The 21362-nt window shown below is 37.1% G+C and overlaps 3 protein-coding genes across 3 annotated transcripts; 1 reads left to right on the top strand and 2 right to left on the bottom strand.

The window, feature by feature from the left end:
• On the bottom strand, positions 1141-2889 carry LOC109705229 (RING-H2 finger protein ATL47-like). Its single transcript, XM_020225968.1, has 2 exons — positions 2752-2889; positions 1141-2656 (listed from the first exon to the last, which is right to left on the bottom strand). The coding sequence occupies exon 2, from the start codon at positions 2374-2376 to the stop codon at positions 1240-1242; it is 1137 nt and encodes a 378-aa protein (XP_020081557.1). The 5' UTR covers positions 2377-2656; positions 2752-2889; the 3' UTR covers positions 1141-1239.
• Positions 5741-8115, bottom strand: LOC109728138 (probable inactive receptor kinase At2g26730). Its single transcript, XM_020258479.1, has 2 exons — positions 6744-8115; positions 5741-6342 (listed from the first exon to the last, which is right to left on the bottom strand). The coding sequence occupies exons 1-2, from the start codon at positions 8113-8115 to the stop codon at positions 5741-5743; spliced, it is 1974 nt and encodes a 657-aa protein (XP_020114068.1).
• On the top strand, positions 16176-16970 carry LOC109725878. Its single transcript, XM_020255278.1, has one exon. The coding sequence runs from the start codon at positions 16250-16252 to the stop codon at positions 16562-16564; it is 315 nt and encodes a 104-aa protein (XP_020110867.1). The 5' UTR covers positions 16176-16249; the 3' UTR covers positions 16565-16970.

Genomic DNA, 21362 nt, shown 5'->3' with positions numbered 1-21362 from the left:
ACTTTAAACTGCTTCTTGAGAAGAAACATGATAACAAGAAAACATTTTACATCTTGTTAGGTGCACTAAACTTAAAAAAAGATACTCACATATGTAATATTTTCCATTTTGGCTTGGCAACATCCATGAATCTAATCTTTAACCATGTACCCATGGAACCCCATTGTCATATGCTGTTCCACATGCCAATAGTCAATACACTATATTTGAAGCCTTGCGGATAGGATTTCTCTGTCAAACAGCATATTATCCTACTTGTGCCATTTATAACATAATACTGAGTCCAAGTAATAGGTTGGCTTTCGTTTACTTATTCTCAGAGTATCAATATCAGCATTGCATCAATGAAGTTAACAAAGCTCCAACTATGATTAGTATAATACGATGTATCACCTCTACCTACTCATACAATGTAACATAATGTACAGATCTACTAACCTCTGATAAAGATATGAAAGCAAATTTAGTTACTTGCTTTGCGAGCTAAGACATCTCTCTCCAATTTGCTGGTTTCAAAACTTCCTAGCGAAGCAATACGAGAACTAGTGGTTCTTATTTTACTTAAGATGAAGTAAGAGAAGAACAAAGCATCAAAATGAAACGAATCAAAGCAAAGAAAAAAAAGGGGAAAAACAGGACGAGAAGGAGAAAATAAAACGAAGAAATATTCTTCCCCCTTCACTCTCAAGAAAAACTCTTTTCGACCACCCAGCTGGATCCATCACCACAATATTAAGAAAACCTCTAATCTCCATGTCAAATATAGTTAGTAGGAAGGGACAATTATAGTCTCCATCACCTCCTCAGGAGAAAATAGAACCAATAGAAGAAAAAAAAAAAAAAAAGGTTTTCAACTGGTAAAAGATCGAAGAGAACTTTGGGATTTCAAACTAGACATTCTAGCAATATATATAAATTTTCACAAAAAAGGGATAGCAGCTCATTCTAACAAATACCTTACGTGTTTTAGCACTCTACATTTGTAATTTTGTATGAACTTTGGGAACCTAGTTAGAAAGGTGGAATTATGACTCGGTAGTATGATATCCGAGACAACAGCATGAAAAACCAAGATCAGACAGAACTAAAACAATGTTAGCACACGCACCCACAGACATTTATAATTGAGCACAAAAGAAGTTAAGTAACAAAAGGAGAACATTATAAAATCAACACATGAATGATATATTAATATAATCATCAAGAAAAAGATGGATTGATCACATCACACATTTGTTTTTATGTATCCTGAACACTTCTTTCCATCCATGGCATACTCCCATCGACGGAGCCTGCATCTGAATAGCTGATAGGGAACTTCCCCTTCTTATTCGGCCATTGCCAGATCTTCGACACAGAAAAGCTCTCGCCTTTGCTCCCCGCGCATATCCTCTTTCCTTCCAGAACCTCATTATCAGCGAAATTCCTACGGACTCCGTTTCTTTTATGAGAACTTCTCAGAGAAACTCGAAGATTTACATCACCGAGCACATACCGATACGTGCCCATGGAATAGCACCTCCTCGCGTCCAAATTACTACTACTGGCCTCCCCTACCTCTTCTCCCGCACTTATAACGGCACCGCCGTTATCATTTTCGACACCTCCGTCTCTTCTGCTCAAGCTCCTGAATTTGCCGAGCCTAACAGGAAAAACTCTCTTCTCATTCCCCGACTCCGCTTCCCGGTCCTCGGCAAAACTATCTTCCTCGATCGAATCGTCGAATTCAAAGATGGGGTTCTCGATCGCAAGGCCTTGGACAAACAGCGGCTGCCGACAAAGCGGGCACGTGGAATTGGAGAGCAGCCATGTGTCAATGCAGCTGAGGTGGAAAGCATGGCCGCAGACGGGCAAAAGCCGGAGCTTGTCCTCGAGGGCGAATTCGCACAGACAGACCGCGCAGTCGAACGGCTCCTTCGGGCCGACGATCTCCTTGTAAAGGAAGACCGGCAGCGAATCAATGAACGCTTGATCAAGGCCCGAATCGTGGAGGTGGAAGAGCTGCTGGAGCTGCCGCTGGAGGGCGTCGGAGCCCGAGGCCTCTGCCGGCTGCTGCCTACTACCGGAATGGGGTGAAGTGCTACCGGGTGGTGGGGTTTTCTTCGCGAAGAACCTCACAAGGAGGTGGAGGAGGCCGGAGACGAAGAAGACGACGGCGAGGATCACTATGATGAAGAGGATTGCAGGGCTTATTCTATTGCTGGGAGATTGTTGGGGTGTTGGTGGTGGGGGTTGGGCTGATGAATAGGGCAGTGAGTCTCTTATTTGGGAATTTGTAACATGATCTCTCCTCTTGGTGTGGGACAAAACCCAGGAATTTGAATTTGCAGTGGATGATGATGATGATGATGATGAGTGGGCTAGAAGAGCAACCATCTCCTTCCTTGATTTGGGGGCAAAACCCAAGTCATTTGATTTGACAAAATAGCTAGGATGGACCCAAAAATTCAAAAAAAAAAATCAAAAAAAATCAAAACCTTTTTTTTTTTTTTTTCTTCTTTTTGTTTCTTTTTTCGCAACTTGGGAAACAAATGTGAAAGAAAACAAAAGCGCTTTGTGTACTGAACAAGAACAAAAATGGTTCCCAGCTTTTAGTTGAAGCGCAGATCACAAAAGCAGGAACATGGCGAGGGAAAAGCCACGTCTTGTTTTTACCCTGTAACGTTTGTTAGATTACAACGAGAATGTAGAATGGGAAGGGGAGATTAAAAAATAAAATAAAAAGAAATAAAAAAGAAAAATATAGCCTACCTCTTCAGTTTAGGAAGCCCAAGCCCCTCCTCCGTTGGAGAAGAAGTGGGATCTTCTTCTCAAGCTTCTTTGAGGTGGTGGGTTGTGTTTTCTCTCTCTTTGGTTTTTGGTTTTGGTTGAAGCAAAAAAGAAGCCAAATGGCCCAAAAACCCTACAGGGACCCAAATCTCTATTTTTTAACTACTAAAAAAGTGATTTTAGGTAAAAAAAAAAAATTGGTACGAAACCCCTCAAATGTAACTGTTCCCGCAATTGGCCCCTGAACATTTTTTTCTTTATTTTTTTTGCACATTGAGTTTCAATTCTTTTGAATTAAATGACTACATTAAATATATTAAAATTTTTATTAAATTTTAGGAAAAAATTTTAAAAAACCTCAGGTGGTTTCGTATTTTTTTATTTTAGTATCCTATGATTTAAAGTGCATCAAGTTAGTACCCTATGATTTTGCACTTTCTCACTTTAGTACCCTGTGGTTTAAAGTGTATCAAGTTAGTACTTTATGATTTTATTTTTCTATCAAGTTAGTATTCTGTGGTTTTATTTTTTTCTTAATGAAATATTAAACTACAGGGTACTAAAATAAGAAAGTGTGAAACCACATGGTACTAACTCGACACACTTTAAACCACAGGATATTAAAGAGAGAAAGTGCGAAATCACAGGGTACTAACTTGATATATTTTAAACCACATAATACTAAAGTGAGAAAGAATGAAACCATAAGAGGACATTTAAAGTTTTTCTGATAATTCTATTTAATTTAGATTTTTATCTAATAAAAATCTACGAGATTGTCCCAGAACATTCATTTTAACACCTGGTAACTTCCAAAGTCATTAATTCTGGAATTTTCGTAATTCAAATAACTTTATAACTTAAATTAAATTAATTGAAATTTTTTTAAAAAAAATAATTTAAGAGAATGCAGTTTAAGAATCTACTTCAAAATAGCCTTTTGGGTCTTCGTACATTTTGACTCTTTCTTTTTGTTTTCCATCTTTATTTGGACGATCACTCAAGTTCTTGCCCGAGGAGCTGACGAAATCATGATCTGCAATGACGTCAGCATATCTTCAGGTGTGGGCCCGTTCAGGGTCTGGTGGGATCGAGTTATAGCCTCGGCATGGTGTGATCCGGTCCAAGCTAATTTTTAGCTCCAAATTGTGATTCAGGAACAAGAATATAAAACTGACTCATTAATAATATTATTATAATAATCAATTGTCCTTAAAGCAAGTGGTAAAGGTCATAGTCGTTGATACCCGAGGTCTCAAGTTCGAATTCTAATTGATTTATATTTCTAGCTAAATTTATTTCTAAATAAAATAAACGAAGTGAGTAGCATTTTATCTATCTCTTTTATATATATATATAGAGAGAGAGAGAGAGAGCAGGGCTGCTGTGCTCTCAGGAACACGGAGGCCTTCGTGCTCCTGGGCCGTTTTCGATGATGGAGTTTCCGAATCAACGATCGGTTCCGTTAAACTTGATCTAGCGTATTTGAAGTTTCTAGAAAATAATTTTTGTGATTTTTCGATATCATTTACCTAGCAATCGAAAGGATTTAAAATCAATAATTTTTAACGGTTGAAAATAAAAATTCTATAAAAAATTGTGATATAGCACTAAAATTTTCGATCAGAAATATTGATCTTGTTATAGATAGTATAAAGAATTTTGTATCAAAATTTTATCTGATTTAAATACTTCTACACCGTTAAACTTGAAAACGACAGATATCAATCATTAAAAATTATGGATTTTGAATNTAGGCAAATGATATCGAAAAATAATAAAATTTATTTTCTAGGTACTCCAAATACTCTCGATCAAGTTTAACGGAGCCGATCGACGATTCGAAAGTCGCAACATCGAAAACGAGCTGGAAGCACGGAAGGCTCCGTGCTTCCGATAGCATAGTAGCCTCACTCTATATATATATATATATATATATATTCTGATATGGATATAACATATAAGTAAGCAAACGATACGAGCATCTAGTGTCGAAATCATCTAGTGTCGAAATTGAAGCTCTTGCTTTCCTTGCTTATACACTTCAATTGGAAGATGCTTTACTTGTAATCATGTTTTAAGCTGCTTGTTTCTCAATTCTCATCAATATATATAGTTGAATACAAATATTAATATTTTATTATATGCTAATTTAAGCTACTAGAAATAAGTATTTTATATATAATCCAATATAATATCAGAGCAAGAGATTTCGAGCTCCAGTCTAGCTAGTTTCTAGTTTAATTAATTTTTTTTTTATTTAACTCAAACCTACATCTTGGAACCCATCAAAAAATCTCAAGTCCAAATGTGTGAAAAGATATTGAATATTAATGTTAAAAATCTCAATAGTTTAAGCTATCGTAGATAATGGTAGTTCTATAAAATTTAATAAATGTGATATTATAAACGAATACAGGTTAGGTACGAAATCTCTATTTGAGGAATTATTTGTTGAGTATTCAAATGATGATGCAAACATAACTAGAAAGAATCAAACAATCAAACAATTAATTAGGATTACTTCAAAATAGTAACAAATAAAACAATAAATGCCACCATTGACGGTAAGCTCATCAGTTCGACTATATTCTGTTGGCAATTAAAAAAAAAGATGATAATATCTTAGTTCTAAATTATAGATGAACAAAACAAAAAGGCCTCAACAACAGGTAAAATTACCGTCTGAATCTAGTCCACCATGTTAGCCGCGAACCATCCAATTACAATCCACCCTCCATTTTTAATTCCTTTTAAATTGAAAAGGGTAATATATTTAATATATTTATCTAAGGGTTGTGATTTTGAAAGGTAGAGTGACGAGGAAGAATAGTTTGGGAGGTCCACGGCTGACGCGGTGGACGAAGTCCACAGCAATAATAATTTCTCCGACAACAAACAAGAATACTAATGCTCGTCTAACGCTAATAAAACTCCTTACCAAAGAACTGGCCATGCATGCATGCATGCATCATCCCTCCTCGGAGACTATGGACCTCTCCTCTTCCTCCTCCTTAACGGAGTTGACCATCCCCGCGACTTCGCGCATGGTGGGGCAGGCATCGGCGGCGGAGTTGACGCACTTGAGCGCAACCTGCAGGAGGCGCACCACGCCCTCCTCGCTCGCGCCGTCGGCGAGGAGGCGCTTGTCGAACACCTCGACGGTCCACTCCTCCCGAACCACCGACTGCACCCACCGCGCCAGGTCGGACCCGTCGCTGTGCGCCGCCTTCCCCGTCAGCAGCTCCAGGAGGACCAGCCCGAAGCTGCGGACGTCGGACTTGAACGGCGCGGCAGCCGAGGTGGAGTTGCCGGCGCTTCGAGACGACGACGACGAGAAGAGGAGGTGGTCGGCTGCTGCGGCGACGACGGAGGGCGGGGATGTGAGGCCGTATTCGCTGATGCAGGGGTCCATGTTGGCCGTGAATAGGATGTTCGAGGATTTGAAGTTGCCGTGGGCGATCCCTTCTTCGTGGAGCTCTTCGTGCATGAAGGAGAGGCCCTCGGCGATGGCTGTGGCCATGTTTAGCCTACTGCTCCAGCCGAAATTGTGGTTTTGTTCCCCACCACCTCCTGAATATTAAAAAAGGGTTGTTTAATCATCATTGAGATTTCCGAGGGGTTTTATGTAAATGTACATTCAAAGTTGTCTGAGTTAAATGTACATTGTTGATTCCACGTAAAGAGTACTATTATATTATCCTTGTGTGTGTGTATATAGATCGCTAATCTGCTGACATGCTGATGTGTTGCGTATAAATTAATTTATATAATTCATATTAATAAATAAAAATACATGCAAAATTCTCATCCAATACTTGGAGGAAAAAGTTGGTTTAATTAGAAAAACTAAGCAAGTTTTTTAAAGAGGGACATGATTATAAGAGGTTTATACTTTTTGCAAAATTGTACATGTAATTAGGTTATTTTGGAGGAATACATATGTAAATATGATGGATTCGTGCCTCACTTACCTTGTAGGAGCTTAAAGAGGCTTCCATTCTTTTGGTAATCGTAGACCACCAGCTTCTCCTGCATGGAGCAATAGAAAGCCACAGCAGGAAGAACATTGAGGTGGTTCACTCTGCTTATCCTCTCCATCCTCCTCTTAAAATCCTCAACAGAGATGGATAAATCCTTAATCCTCTTCACAGCCAAGGCGCTCCCATCCTGCAGCATCACCTTATATAAACTCCCAAACCTGCCCCTCCCCATCAACTCTGCAGGAGCCTTCAACAAGTCCTCGAACCTCAGCTCCTTCTTCGACGCGGAATCCTTAAGAACTACCAGCGAAGTCGACGCGGTATGCGCACTCTGCTCTCCAGAGGGAGGAAGCGAGTACTCCGACCGCGACTTGCTCGGAGGCTTGGAGTTGTCATCACTCCCCACCTTCTCATCACTCCCCACCTTCTCATCACCCCCAGTACTCCCCTTCATTTCTTCACTCTTCTTCTTCTGCTGCTGCTTTTTGTATAGAAAGAAGATCACCTTGTATGAAAGGAACAGTAAGAAGACCACGGCAAGAGCTATATACCCGGAGAGCATGATAGTTTTATCGCCTATGGACTTCTTGGAATCTCCTTTTTCTTCCGTTGACAGAGACGGCGAAGGAGATGGCGACGGTGGACATGCAATAGGAAGTGGTTTCCCACACAAACCTGGGTTACCAGTGAAGCTTTCTACACCAAAAAGGCCACCATTTTCAGGGACTGGACCACGCAAAGAATTGTAGGAGACATTGAAGCTAACAAGGTTGGTGAAATGAAATGCAGGAATAGTCCCAGTAAGGCTGTTGTTTTGTGCTAGAAAGGTTAGTAGCCCCGAGATCTTAGAAAAGTCCGGTAACTCGCCGGAGAAGCTGTTGTAGGATATGTTAAGCCTCTTCAGGTTATTTAGAAGCTCGAGCGAGGAAGGAAGAGAACCTGAGAAGCGATTTCCTCCGACGTACAGATGGGTCAGTTGGCTGCAGTTTGATATGTCGGCAGGGAGTTCGCCGCTTAGGGCATTGTCGCGGAGGCTGAGGACGGAGAGAGATCGTGCCTTGCAAAGGAGACCAGCATCGATCGAACCAGTAAGTCCCAAACCTTCGAGCACGATACTTTTTATCGAGTTCGTCGTCGCGCTGCAATTAACTCCGGTCCAATTTTGGTGCACGCACGGATCGAAGGTCGCGTTCCAGCCCAGCTTCCGGTCGATGTGGGTGTCGTTGCCCGAGAGCTTCTTGAGGAAGTTGACGAGGGAGCGCTTCACGTCATCTTGCTCAGCTTCTGCTGCATGGAAAAGCAGAAGGAGAAGCCATATTGTGGTCACCCATGTTGAGAGCTTCTCCATGGGAGGAGGGTGCATGGATAGGTAGAATAACGAAATGGTCTAGGTTAGGAGGGTGGAGGATATATATAAGGGTGCGTTTGGTTTGCACTATAAAATATTATTAGAAATAAAAGATATTTGAGAATCTTATTCCTATTCATTCTATTACTAAGAATATGGCACTCCTATATTTGATTCGCACGGTAATATTAATTAGCCATGTTATCTAATATTACAAAAAAATATATAATTAATTAATTAATTTTTTTTAGAAATAATAATTAATTAATTTATTTATTTATTTAATTTTAGATAATGTTATCAAAAATTTCAACATCTTTTTAGAAAAAAAGGAAAGAGAGTATAAGTTAGAAAAAAAGAGCATAATTAAAAATATAGAAAGAAAAATATAGTCGAAATTAGAGGGAGTGAGAGAGTTGAAATTTTAGAAAGAGAGAGAGAGAAAGCTTAGTTTAGAGAGAGAAAAAAAAGTTGAATTTTTAAAAAAAAAAAAAGTTTAGAGAGAGATATAAGGTTAGAATGTAAAGAAAAATAATATCAACTAGCCGGCGGGTAGGAAGAAAGAAAGAGATTAGATATATTATGATTACTTAAATTCATTAATATGAGGATATCCACCCTCCCTTAAGAGAATGAGATTAGTACTTTGAGGTGAATCTTATTTCCAAGTGAATTCAATATTACCAACTGAATTACTTAGTGCGTTTAGCCAAACACCGTCATATTTTTTTATTCTCATTGGATTATTAAAAATTTTTAAAAAATAGCGCGAACCAAACGCACCCTAAAGGCCATACATGGCTACTCCCTATACCATATATCCCAATATTATTTGATTAATCGTTTAGTTTGTTCCCAGCACTATTAGTTGAAATTATTTATATTTCCAGTTTCTAACCTACCATAAGTTTATTAAATTACCATATGAATCTTTCTGAGTTGACTTGGCCACGTAGGAGAGAGAGAGAGAGACAAATAGAAAAGTTCAGAGAGAGAGGGGTGTCGAGAAGCCACGTGGCGGAGGTTCCAAGGGGAAGGGTTTGGGTGCTAGCTGTGAGGGGGAGGCCACGAGACAAGGAAATGAAGCTCGGGAATGTCAGATTCCAAAGATTCGAACGCCGGCGGTAATTATGAAACCGTCATGCAGGACGTAATGTGGATTATTATATTTTTTAGGTGGAAGAGGATGTTTCTTTCAAAATAATAATAATAATAATAATAATAATAATAATAATAATAAGAGTCATTAATATTAGATAGGAACAACTGTCGAATCGGGTTTGGTTTTGAGCTGGACTCCGGCTTATTATTGAACACTTTTAGATTTATAAAAATAATATTTTTAACCACCATCTTATCACATTAGGCTTCAACTTGATCGCATGAAGCAGCAATTATAATGATTATTAACTCCCAAAATAAAATTATAAATAGTTTTAATATTTTTGCTCATATATATAATGAAGATCAAGTAAACAGTAAAATGTATGCCGCCTTAAAAGATAATAGAAATATCACTAAATGTCGAATGTGAGAATCGAATGTGATCAGTTCTGATGTTCTTTTACCTAAAGAATCGATTTAGTAGGAAACAAGTTAAAAATAGTTATCTCGGTCGTTGGTCGCCTTCATCTTGTTGTGTAGTTTGATTCTAATGGAGGGAGAACTTTTCACTCGCATATTTTCTAACTAATAAATGTTACATCTGGATATGATTATTATTAGTATTAAACACCTATTTTTATTACTTTTGTGTATGTGTGTTAGGCGTAAGTCATTGCGCTTCCCAATTGGCTCGTAATAAAAAAGTCGATGTTTAAGTTCGTAGCCGCTAGCTTAATTTCTTATTCAAACTTTTCAATAAGTTTAATCGATCGGCGACGAAGAAATATTCCCGTAATTAATAGCCCCTGAATCCTCGATAACACAGAAAAGCACACGTGTTATCTATATCTATTTCCACATTTATACGGCCGTCCTCTGTGAATTTATGAATCTACTAAATGACTGCTGTGTACAACGTCCACTGCAAAAATAAATGACCGTAAAGTCAGGAGACACAGATGATTATCAAGAGTGCCATAAATTGTTTTGTAGTAAGAGATTGATGCTACCAACCGTCACTAGAGCAAATGGTAAAGAATTCGATAGTTAGTATTCGAGACCCAAATTTGAATCTTAATTGATTCATATTTTCAGTTAAGTTTATTTTTAAATGAAATAAATGAACCAGATAGCGTGCTATCTATTTCTCAAAAAAAAAAAAAGTCATCATTTCCATGAATTTAACTCCATTATAGGTTACTTTTCACCGCCAAAAGGGGAAAAGTACTCTTATTAATGATTGACTCTTTGATGGTCCAATAAGTCCTGTCGTTAAACCTTTAGTGCCCGTTACACCTAGCTTTTAAAATTGATCCTCTAATTTAAATAGTATTAAATATTCAGAGAACAAAAAAGACTAGTTTTTTTTTTTTTTTTTTTTGCACTACAATAGTAAAGGGATATGAGCTTTTGAGCCACAAAGAAAATGAATGATTTTAAGTGACTGAATGAAAGGTTATATACACTTCTTCACTTACAGTTTTATTGAGATAATAATAATAATGCTTTTACAGAAGCTCTAGTTAGACTAAGCAGGTAATCGGAGAGCCGGACAACATCCACTCTGAAATTTGACATCTTTTGCAATCCAATCTGACCCAATATCACACTGGTGATGGAGCAATTCCGGCCGACAGAACAAGGTCCACGAAGGCCCAGCTTAGCCTCAAGATGAGGGCCCATGATTGTGTAAATTACAGTGATGGGCCAAGTTTGGTTAAAGTTTAGGCCCCAAATAACACTACACATGGGCCTAAACGGTAAGGCTGAAACTGGGATTACGTTGCCAAGACACTGTTCTTATACTTCTTCTTTTTTTTTTTGTGAAAAAAATAATGTTTTGACGTTTTTCTCCCTTCAATACTATATAAAGGTGTGGCAAACCTTTTAGCTGTACCTTTTATAGCTTATTCAGCTGGTGACAATTCGTCATTTAGCTCCCATGCTGACATTTGTAATGTAAAAAAAAAGAGAAAAATCATTAGCTTGTATATATAGGCACTCTAAAAATATATATATAAATTTACCAACATATTAAACATCCTACAAAAACAATACATACAGCTCATGCATGCACGGCCATGCCCTTCACAAGTGGCCAAGCTAACTAACTTTTTAAGCGCGCCTACCATCTTCTTCTTCTTCCTCCATTATGACGCATGTCCCCGACTCACCCCATGAGAGCGTCGTGGCATCCACCACAGTGCTTCGACCCCACGACAATTTTGCCACGTGGCAATCTTTCTATATATCAGCGAGTGTCACGCACAGCTGTATGAAACACTTGCAATCACTCAGGCATATTATATAACTTTTTACTTATTATATTATCGATGTGCTGGCACCCATAAAAGGTTTAGATACAGACTTCAACAATGTTATATGTAACTGTGCTTAATTAGCCCAGACCACGATAGAGAACGTGTTGTATCACCAAAGTCATTGATGGCATGAGCTGGGCTAGCTTTTGTAGCATCTAGGCCTCCCTCCCTTTCTCTCTTTATATATAAGTTAAAGGATAAATATATAGAAGCAAGGGAAAGGAGAATCATGCATGCATGCATGGCTTGCTGTAATTGGAAAATAAAGAGTCGTACGTGGGTCCTATAGATACATTCTTTGCTTTCTCTCACTAAAACATTATTGGGATATTGTGATGGTATATATAGTGCACATCAATATATTGGGGGGTAGATATATAGTAGCTAGCTAGGAGATATATAGAGAGAGATAGAGAGAGATGTTTATAGGAAGAGAGGAGAGATAGAGAAAGAGTACTAATGTCATGTGCATGCATGTGCGCCGTCCCGTTCCAACCATAACAGCTAAGCAAACGGGCCAACACCATCATCCTCCCTCGTGGGTGTTTTCATGCACCACACCTCCTCTCCCATTCCTTTCGCTTTAAAATCGCTAGCTCATATATACTAAGGCTATAGTTAGCCATGCTATAAACGTATACATTGGTCCCCCCCCCCACCACCACCACCACACAAACCCTAATAGCTAGCTAGCTTAGTGCGTGAGATCCCCTCGAATATTGGCATATATATATATATAGGTCCCTAAATTGTGTACACATTTATTAAGTTTTAGAACTTATTACCTCGACTATTAATTAACTATTCACAGGCGTACGTTTGTAGTTTCATCGATCAAAATGAGGGTAAAGTCGATATGTTTAACAAAATCACCGTCAAATTGGATAAAACTAAAACAGCTTAGATCGACTTAATAGAAAACATCTATATGAATAGTCTTAACATGACGCAACCTTCTTGGCTTATTAGAGAGCACGTACAGATTGGAACAGCGAGGTCTATAAAGGTCAAGAGTGCGAGAGTGCACTTTGTCGTCATGTGGATCAAGGTCTATAAGATGGAGTAAAAGCAATACCTAACACTACGACACCATAATCTAATTAGTTGTAACTGGAAATTGACATGATCACCAAATAATCATTAAGGTCTTAGTTAAAAGTCAAAATCTAGTACCAAAGAAAATAGGTTATCGATTAATTGTTTGGAACTTCTGGGAGCAATAATTAGTATGTATAACTTTAGAAATGCTTTTTAAAATAAGTACTTGTGATATAAGAAAGATAAATACAAAACAAGTAATTAATTATAAAAATGCCAAACCTGGGACCAACACAGTACGTAGAGGTCGTCGTTAACTTTACTAAATATTCGAATTCCTTCCTTCATGAGATTGTTGTCTTCTCTTCTTCATATGATAATGTTTAGTATTGCTCCCCCCCAAAGAGATTATTTAACAAAAAGAGAATATTATACGAGTATCTTTGGATTCGTTTCATGCATCTTAATTAGCTTTTACTCAGCTGAAGATGATTTAATAATTAAGTGGAGTAATTCCAGGCAATGATTAGCTCTACATATGAAATTTTGAACTGAATATATATATATATATATATATATATATATATATATATATATATATATATATATATATATATATAGAGTGCGGCTACTATACTATTATGCGTTTTCGTATTTATAAGTTGTTTCGATTGATTGACGCTTCCGAATGCAAGATTCAATATCATTAAATATTATCTAGAGATTTAAAACTTCTAGAATCAAATTTTATATAATGTTTTCGATATCATTACTTTACGATCAAAAGTTTACAAGAATGACAATTTTTAACGTGGTATGAGATATTTGCTAGTGCTTTACACGGATTGAAAAAAGAATTGGAATACGGTTGAATCTTGTTGACTTTAGAAAATTCTTATTCACTAATAAAAAAAATTAATAACTCAATTTTGAAATTGAAAGATCCTGATCATCCATTTTTATGATGTTATTTGATGTTTAACCATTCATTTATACACTCGCCCTTTATGGACTTTATAATGATTTGAAAAATTACGGAAATTTATTTTCTATGCAAATTTAAAATACTTCAGCATATTAGTTTACGGTGTGGGGTCGTTGATTCGAAAAAGCTCAACAACGAAACACCTTAATAAGTATGGAAGGGTCTGATACTCATAAGTGCCCCTACTCATCTCTCTCTCTCTCTCTCTCTATTATATTTATTATATACTATAATATATTATATGATGAAGTTGTAGCACATATGTTATTTAGTACTAGTTCATTTTGCCTAGCTATATATTATATTTATGAATATGGATATAATTAACAAACGCATCTTTTGACTAGGTCTCTCTTTCAACAGTTCCATATTTTTACTCAAAAGTATCGACTCTATTAAACTGGAGGTTAATTTTCACAAATCGATAGAATACTATCATGTAACACAAGAAGTTATCAAATATTTATATATAGTATTAATTGATTTCTGAAAATACTAAGCTTAATATTTGTATTAATCTAATAATTAATATGTAAGTGGCTTGTGATATGTACATGGTAGAATTGCCGATATGCTCACATTATGTATGGGTAATTTATATACAAATTAACTTATGCAAGCAGTAAAGTAGTTTAGGTACCTAGTTAAAGTATTTTCCAAATGATAACTAGTTTTAAAAGATTTTCCTAAATAATAAATCAGTGTTAATTAAATTAATTACTTGGTACGTAGGTGGTGATCAAAATATAGAAAAGTCCATCCCTCAGCAAGGATCTTTTGATGCGTCTCACAAAATTAATAAAATATTATTTCCCCTACAAATAAGACATCTTTGAATAGCTAACGTGTTGATAAATCCTTGCACCATTTTAGAATATTTATATTAATTAATCGACAAGATTATCCACGTCATAGCTGCCGACGTATCAACTAACTATAAAAATAACATTCCGAAAATCTATATCACCTTCTTTTGTTGTTTTTTAACAAAAAGGCTTCCGGTCCGCAGCGATATAAAGATGGTACATCATTGATATTTTGTTGATAGTTAAAAATTATATATATATATATATAGAGAGAGAGAGAGAGAGAGAGAGTAGGGCTAGAATACTTGTAAAAGTATCATGGGGGTGATACTTGTGTGTTTTTAGCCCTTGGATAGAGAGATGTGAGGTTGAGATGATGGTAGTAGGTGGTGATAGGTGGTGGTAGGTGGAATAGTGTTTAATCCAAGGGCTATTAATAATCAAAAAGTAGATCCAATGGCTTAAAACCTAATGGCACCATAATGGTGATACTTGTAAAAGTATCATAGCTCAACTTCCTTATATATAGGTTATAGGGGGTGAAATTGATATTAAACTAGGCTGGAATACTATCACATAACACTAATTTATTGGGTGCTATTAGTTAAGGTTTAGCCCGTTGAATTTTGAAAAAATTACGTTTGTGGATGATGTGGGTTCCCCTAGGGGGGGTTTGAATGGGTGGTTGTGGTTGATAGTCTTTAAGGATACAAATTAATCAAATAGTATAAATCTAGACAGTAGAAAAAGGTCGATAGTACAAAAGTCCTCTTGGTGCAATCGATTAGTATCATCAGCCGGAACATCATCTCTCTCTCTTTCGTATATAGTATAGAATCTGGCTTGATTATACTATCAGATAGGATATTAAGTCCCTGATACTATCTGAGTTTCGTCGATCGTTAGATTCTACACTGCTTGATCATTTCTATCATTAGATGTATAGCTATTCAAGTCCAACCATCTACCTCAATCATAGGAGATCACTTATATTCTAACACCGAACACAACTATTGTTCTAACCACACATCCTTTAAACCTCGATAGCCACCAAACGCTTTTGATGCTTCGATATTATAGTTGAACATAATTTATATTATTTAGAGAGAATGAGTAAACTACTGTGTCTACTTAAAGAGCTACAATAATTCTTATACTACCTAGCTTTTAATCTTCATTAATTTTGATGGATAGTTAGAATGAAAGAAAAGATAAATTGAGAAAAACTTTAAAGAGAAAAAAAAAATTGAGACACCTAATTTCTTCATAATTTTTCTTCTCTCTATCACTATAACCGTCTATCAAAATAGATGAATGATCAATATTTAAAAAGTTAGAAGTATAAGAATTATTGTACTTTTAATGACACAATAAATCTTATATATATATATATATATATATATATATATATATATATATATATATAAAAGTTATATCAAGCTGAACACGAGTGAGCTGATTACAGCTTGTAATCAGCTCATTTATTAAACAAAGGGTAGATTAAAGCCAAATACAAAGTGTCTTACAAACAGAAGGCTGAATTACCGGTCCTATATGAATAATATACCGGCGGTAATTTGCAGCTGGCGACGCAGATGCGATCTACTGCCGTCACCGGCAGCAGCAATCCAGAAATCTGGAGCGGGCGAACCCGCTGTAATACACGTGTGAAAGCTGTCAGACACGTGCGCCGGACAAGACGTGGCTTCCACGCGTGGGTCCCCCTCGCCACCCACCCCATCCCGATCGCGCAACGCGACAAACCCTACCCACGCCCCCATCCCCAGCTCCCTTAATTCCTTCACTACACCCCCTCTCCTATAAACACCACCCTCCCCCTCGATCCCCATCTCACGTTCTCTTCTCCATCAAAACCATTACACAAACCCTCTCGAATGGACGCCAGATGCCCATCACGTTCAGCAGCCGAGAAGCGCCGGCGCCGTTCCCACGCGCACCGCCGTCGGCGTGCGGCGGGGAGACTGCACAGAAAATATTGCCGGCCAGCATTCGGCGGTGAGCCGTCGATGTTGTCGTCGTCGTCGTCGTCGTCGCCGCTGCAGAGGAAGGTGCTGGAGCTTCGGCGGCTCGTCCCCGGCGGCCGCGACATGCCGGCGGAGCGGCTCTTCACGTGCACCGCCGACTACATCTTCCAGCTCAGGTTGCGCGTGCGCTTGCTCAAAGCGCTCGCCAATTTGTGCATGCCATGACCATTGATTATACTTATATTTGTTGTTTAGAGGGTATATATATATATATATATATATATATATACACCTGGGTCGTATGTTCGTACGTAGCAGTTTCGTGATAAAGCGATCGATGCATTAATTATCGGAGTTTCTATATACATATATACAATATTGTAGTAGATTGATTTGTTTTGGTGATTGTTTTTGTTAGTGTTAGGTTTGATACCTAATAGGGTGGGTTTTGGTGATTGTTTTTATATTATTTGTTTTTGTTAGTGTTAGGTTTGATTGGTTTGATTGATTTGATTGGTTTGAGATGAACAGTCCCAAAGGCATTGTGCTCAGAATATTGTCGATAATATTTTAGTTTGGAAGATATGATACTATAGCTCACTCTTCAGGATTGATATCCTGTTAGGTATCACATTTCATGTTTGATAATTTGAACTGGCTATAAAAAAACGATTAATCAACATATTTTTATATATATGTATTTTGATATAAATGGGAGTGTCGTTCCTTTTTAATTAAGAGAAAGATAGTTAACTATTTGCTTTGCCTTTTTTGAAAAAAAGTAATCCCATCAGCTAGGAATTAATATGAAGTACTTAGTACTTCAAACTTGGAAGTACCATTCTTGTTATTTCATTTGATGTATTAAAGATTTTTCTCCATATATTGAATTTGTTTGAAAAGGGTCAAAGAGTTCCCTGTAGTAAGTGAGAACTTTATCAAAGTAACAGGATAACATGTGCTGTTCGTTTTAGCTACTTAAAAAAATATATATTTCATGCCTCTTCGCTGGATATGTTTGCTTTGCTTACTGGTACTTCCCGAAAGTATGTTGTCATGCGAATCAACAAGAAAGGAAATAATCGAGGTCTCAAGGACATGACCCAGCCTGATCTTTTAAATATTTTATGAAGAATTAATATAAAAGAATTAATACTTGCTTGTCTTCAATTTAACTACATTTTGAGTTGTCAAATGCTAAAAAAAATTAACATACCCGTGTTCATATATCCAATAGATTGAATACTCAAATTCTCACAGAATTTTTACCAAATAATGGTATTAATCCCTAAAACCCTTTCGCCAGGAAATTTATTACGATTGTTCTGAATGGTAACAAAGTGAAATTAGGAGATATGGCCGAACCAGATTACAGGGGAAAGCATAGTAAATTTGCAGAGGTGGTGGTTGCACTANCCCTCAGCAAGGATCTTTTGATGCGTCTCACAAAATTAATAAAATATTATTTCCCCTACAAATAAGACATCTTTGAATAGCTAACGTGTTGATAAATCCTTGCACCATTTTAGAATATTTATATTAATTAATCGACAAGATTATCCACGTCATAGCTGCCGACGTATCAACTAACTATAAAAATAACATTCCGAAAATCTATATCACCTTCTTTTGTTGTTTTTTAACAAAAAGGCTTCCGGTCCGCAGCGATATAAAGATGGTACATCATTGATATTTTGTTGATAGTTAAAAATTATATATATATATATATAGAGAGAGAGAGAGAGAGAGAGAGTAGGGCTAGAATACTTGTAAAAGTATCATGGGGGTGATACTTGTGTGTTTTTAGCCCTTGGATAGAGAGATGTGAGGTTGAGATGATGGTAGTAGGTGGTGATAGGTGGTGGTAGGTGGAATAGTGTTTAATCCAAGGGCTATTAATAATCAAAAAGTAGATCCAATGGCTTAAAACCTAATAGCACCATGATGGTGATACTTGTAAAAGTATCATAGCTCAACTCTATATATATATATATATATATAAAACTAGGCTGGAATACTATCAATAACACTAAATTATTGGTGCTATTAGTTATTTAGCCCTTGAATTGAAAAATATACAGTTTGGATGATGTGGGTCCCCTAGGGTTGAATGGGTGGTTGGTTGAATAGTTTAACGGATACAAATAATCAAATAGTTAAATCTAACAGTAAAAAACTCGATAGTACAAAGTCCTTGGTGCCATCGATAGTATCTCAGCCGGACTCTCTCTCTCTCTTTCTTTATATATATAGAATCTGGCTATTATACTATCGATAATATTAAGTTCCTGATACTATCGAGTTTTCGATCGTTAGATCTACACTGTGATCATTTCTATCAATTAGATTATACTATTCAATCAACCATCTACTCAATCATAGGAGATCACTATTATTTTAACCGAACACCACTATTGTTCTAACCACACATCCTTTAAACTCGATAGCACCAAACGCTTGATGCTATCGATAATATAGTAACATAATTATATATAGAGAGAGAGAGTAAAACTACTGTGTTATTAAGAGTACAATAATTCTTATACTCCTAGCTTCTTAATCATTCATTAATTTTGATGGATAGTTCGGATGAAAGAAAAGATAAATTGAGAAAAACTTTAAAGAGAAAAAAAAAATTGAGACACTTAATTTCTTCATAATTTTTCTTCTCTTTATCACTATAATCATCTATCAATATTGATGAATGATCAATATTTAAAAAGTTAGGAGCATAAGAACTATTGTATTTTTAATGGCACAATAAACCTGACGGTATTAGTATAGTAGTTATAGTATATATAATATAGTATCTAGTTATAGTATACTATATATATAGGTATCAGGCGTATATACCTATATTTATATATATATAAAAGTTTATATCAAGGCTGGAATACAAATGAATTGATTACAGCTTTTGGTAATCGCCTTTTATTAAACAAAGGACGTTAGGACTTAAAGCCAAATACAAGCTGTCTTTACAAAACAGAAGGCTGAATTTACGGCACCAGGCAGCAGCAATCCAGAAATCTGGGAGCGGGAGCGTAACCCGCTGCTGTAATACACGTGCGAAAGGCTGTCAGGACACGGTGCGCCGGACAAGACGTGGCTTCCACGCGTGTGTCCCCTTCGCCACCCACGCCATCCGATCGCGCCAACGACGACAAACCTACCACGCCCCATCCCCAGTCCCTTAATTCTTCACTACACCCCCCTCTCCTATGAACATCCACCCTTCCCCTCGATGCCATCTCACGTTCTCTCTCCATCAAAAACCATTACACAAACCCTCTCGAATGGCGCAGATGCCCATTCACGTTCAGCAGCCGGAGAGCGCCGCGCCGTTCCCACGCGCACCGCGGTCGGCGTGCGGCGGGGAGACTGCACAGAAAAATATTGCCGCCAGCCATTTCGGCGGGTGAGCCAGTCGATGTTTGTCGTCGCGTCGTTTCGGTCGTCGCGCCTGCAGAGGCAAGGGACTGGGAGCTTCGGAGGCTCGTCCCGGCGGGCCGCGACATGCCGGACGGAGCGGGCTCTGCACGTTCGACCGCCGAATACACTCCGCTCAGGGTTGCGCGTGCGCTTAGCTCAAAGCGCTCGCCAATTTGTGCATTGCCATGACCATTGATTATACTTATTATTTGGGTTGATTTAGAGGGTATAAAAATATAGTACTAGGTATATATATACCTATATATACACCTGCGGTTCGTATGTTCGTACGTAGCAGCTTTCGTGATAAAGCGATCGATGCATTAATTATCGGAGGTTGTCGTATATACATATAGTACGATATTTGTAGTAGATTGGATTTGTTTTGGTGATTGTTTTTGTTTAGTGTTAGGTTTGAATAGCCTAATAGGGTGGGTTTTACGGTGATTGTTATTTTATTTATTGTTTGTTGTTAGGTGTTAGGTTTGATTGGTTTGATTGATCCTTGATTGGTTTTCGAGATGAACAGTTCCCCAAAGGCATTGGTGCCCTCAGAATATGTCGATAATATTTTAGTTGGCAAGATATGAGTACTATCAGCTCACTCTTCAGGATTGATATCCTGGTTAGGTTATCACTTTCATGTTGATTAATTTTGAACTGGCCTTAAAAAAACGATACTCAACATATATTTTATATATATGTATTTTGTTGATAAAATGGGAAGTGTCGTTCCTTTTTTTGATTAAGAGAGATGTTAAACTATTTGCCTTGCCTTTTTTGAAAAAAGTAATTCCCATCAGGCCTTAGGAACTTAAATGAAGTACTTAGATTCAAACTTGGAAAGTACCATTCTGTTATTTCCATATTTGATGGTAAATTAAAGACTTTTTCTCGCATATATTGAATTTTGTTTGAAAAGCGGTCAAAGAGCTTCCACTGTAGTTAAGGGTGAGAACGTTTATCAAAGTACAGGAAACATGTGCTGTCGTTTTAGCTACTTAAAAAATATATATTTCAAATGCTCTTCGCTGGGATATGTTTGCTTTGCTTACTGCGGTACTTCCGAAAAGTATGTTGTTCATCGAATCAACAAGAAAGGGAAATATCGAGTTCTCAAGGACATGGATCCCAGCCTGATCTTTTTAAATATTTTTTTATGGAAGAATTAATATAAAAGGATTAATACCTTGCTTGTCTTCAATTTAACTACATTTTGGGTTGTCAAATGCTAAAAAAATTAACATACCTCCGGTGTTCATATATCCAAGTAGGATTGGAATACTCAAATTTCTCACAGAATTTTACAAATAATGGTTATAATCCCAAAACCCTTTTCGCAGAAAATTTATTACGATGTGTTCTGAATTTAGTAACAAAGTGAATTAGGAGTCATGGCCGAACCAGATACAGGGGAAGCATACGTAAATTTTGCCAGAGGTGGGTGGTTGCACTAATTGAATGTGTTTAAAAAAAAAAAAAAAAAAAAAAAAAAACAGGTTTCGGGAGCTCAAGTCTATATAGTATATATATAATATATATATATATATATACTAGTTATAGTGCACGTGCGATGCACGTCATATTTAAT

This window comes from Ananas comosus, linkage group 2, assembly GCF_001540865.1.
Source record: "Ananas comosus cultivar F153 linkage group 2, ASM154086v1, whole genome shotgun sequence".
In the NCBI taxonomy this organism is placed as follows: Eukaryota; Viridiplantae; Streptophyta; class Magnoliopsida; order Poales; family Bromeliaceae; genus Ananas; species Ananas comosus.
Note: the sequence above shows the minus strand (reverse complement) of the source record. Positions and strands in the feature narration are given on the sequence as shown.

Bases quoted from the DNA above. Each gene is read 5' to 3' on its own strand.
- LOC109705229 (XM_020225968.1), bottom strand. From the start codon at position 2,376: ATGGTTGCTCTTCTAGCCCACTCATCATCATCATCATCATCATCCACT.
- LOC109725878 (XM_020255278.1), top strand. From the start codon at position 16,250: ATGGACGCCAGATGCCCATCACGTTCAGCAGCCGAGAAGCGCCGGCGC.
- LOC109728138 (XM_020258479.1), bottom strand. From the start codon at position 8,115: ATGCACCCTCCTCCCATGGAGAAGCTCTCAACATGGGTGACCACAATA. The intron at 6,343-6,743 runs GTAAGTGAGGCA...TTTAATATTCAG, and splicing joins CCTCTTTAAGCTCCTACAAG to GAGGTGGTGGGGAACAAAAC.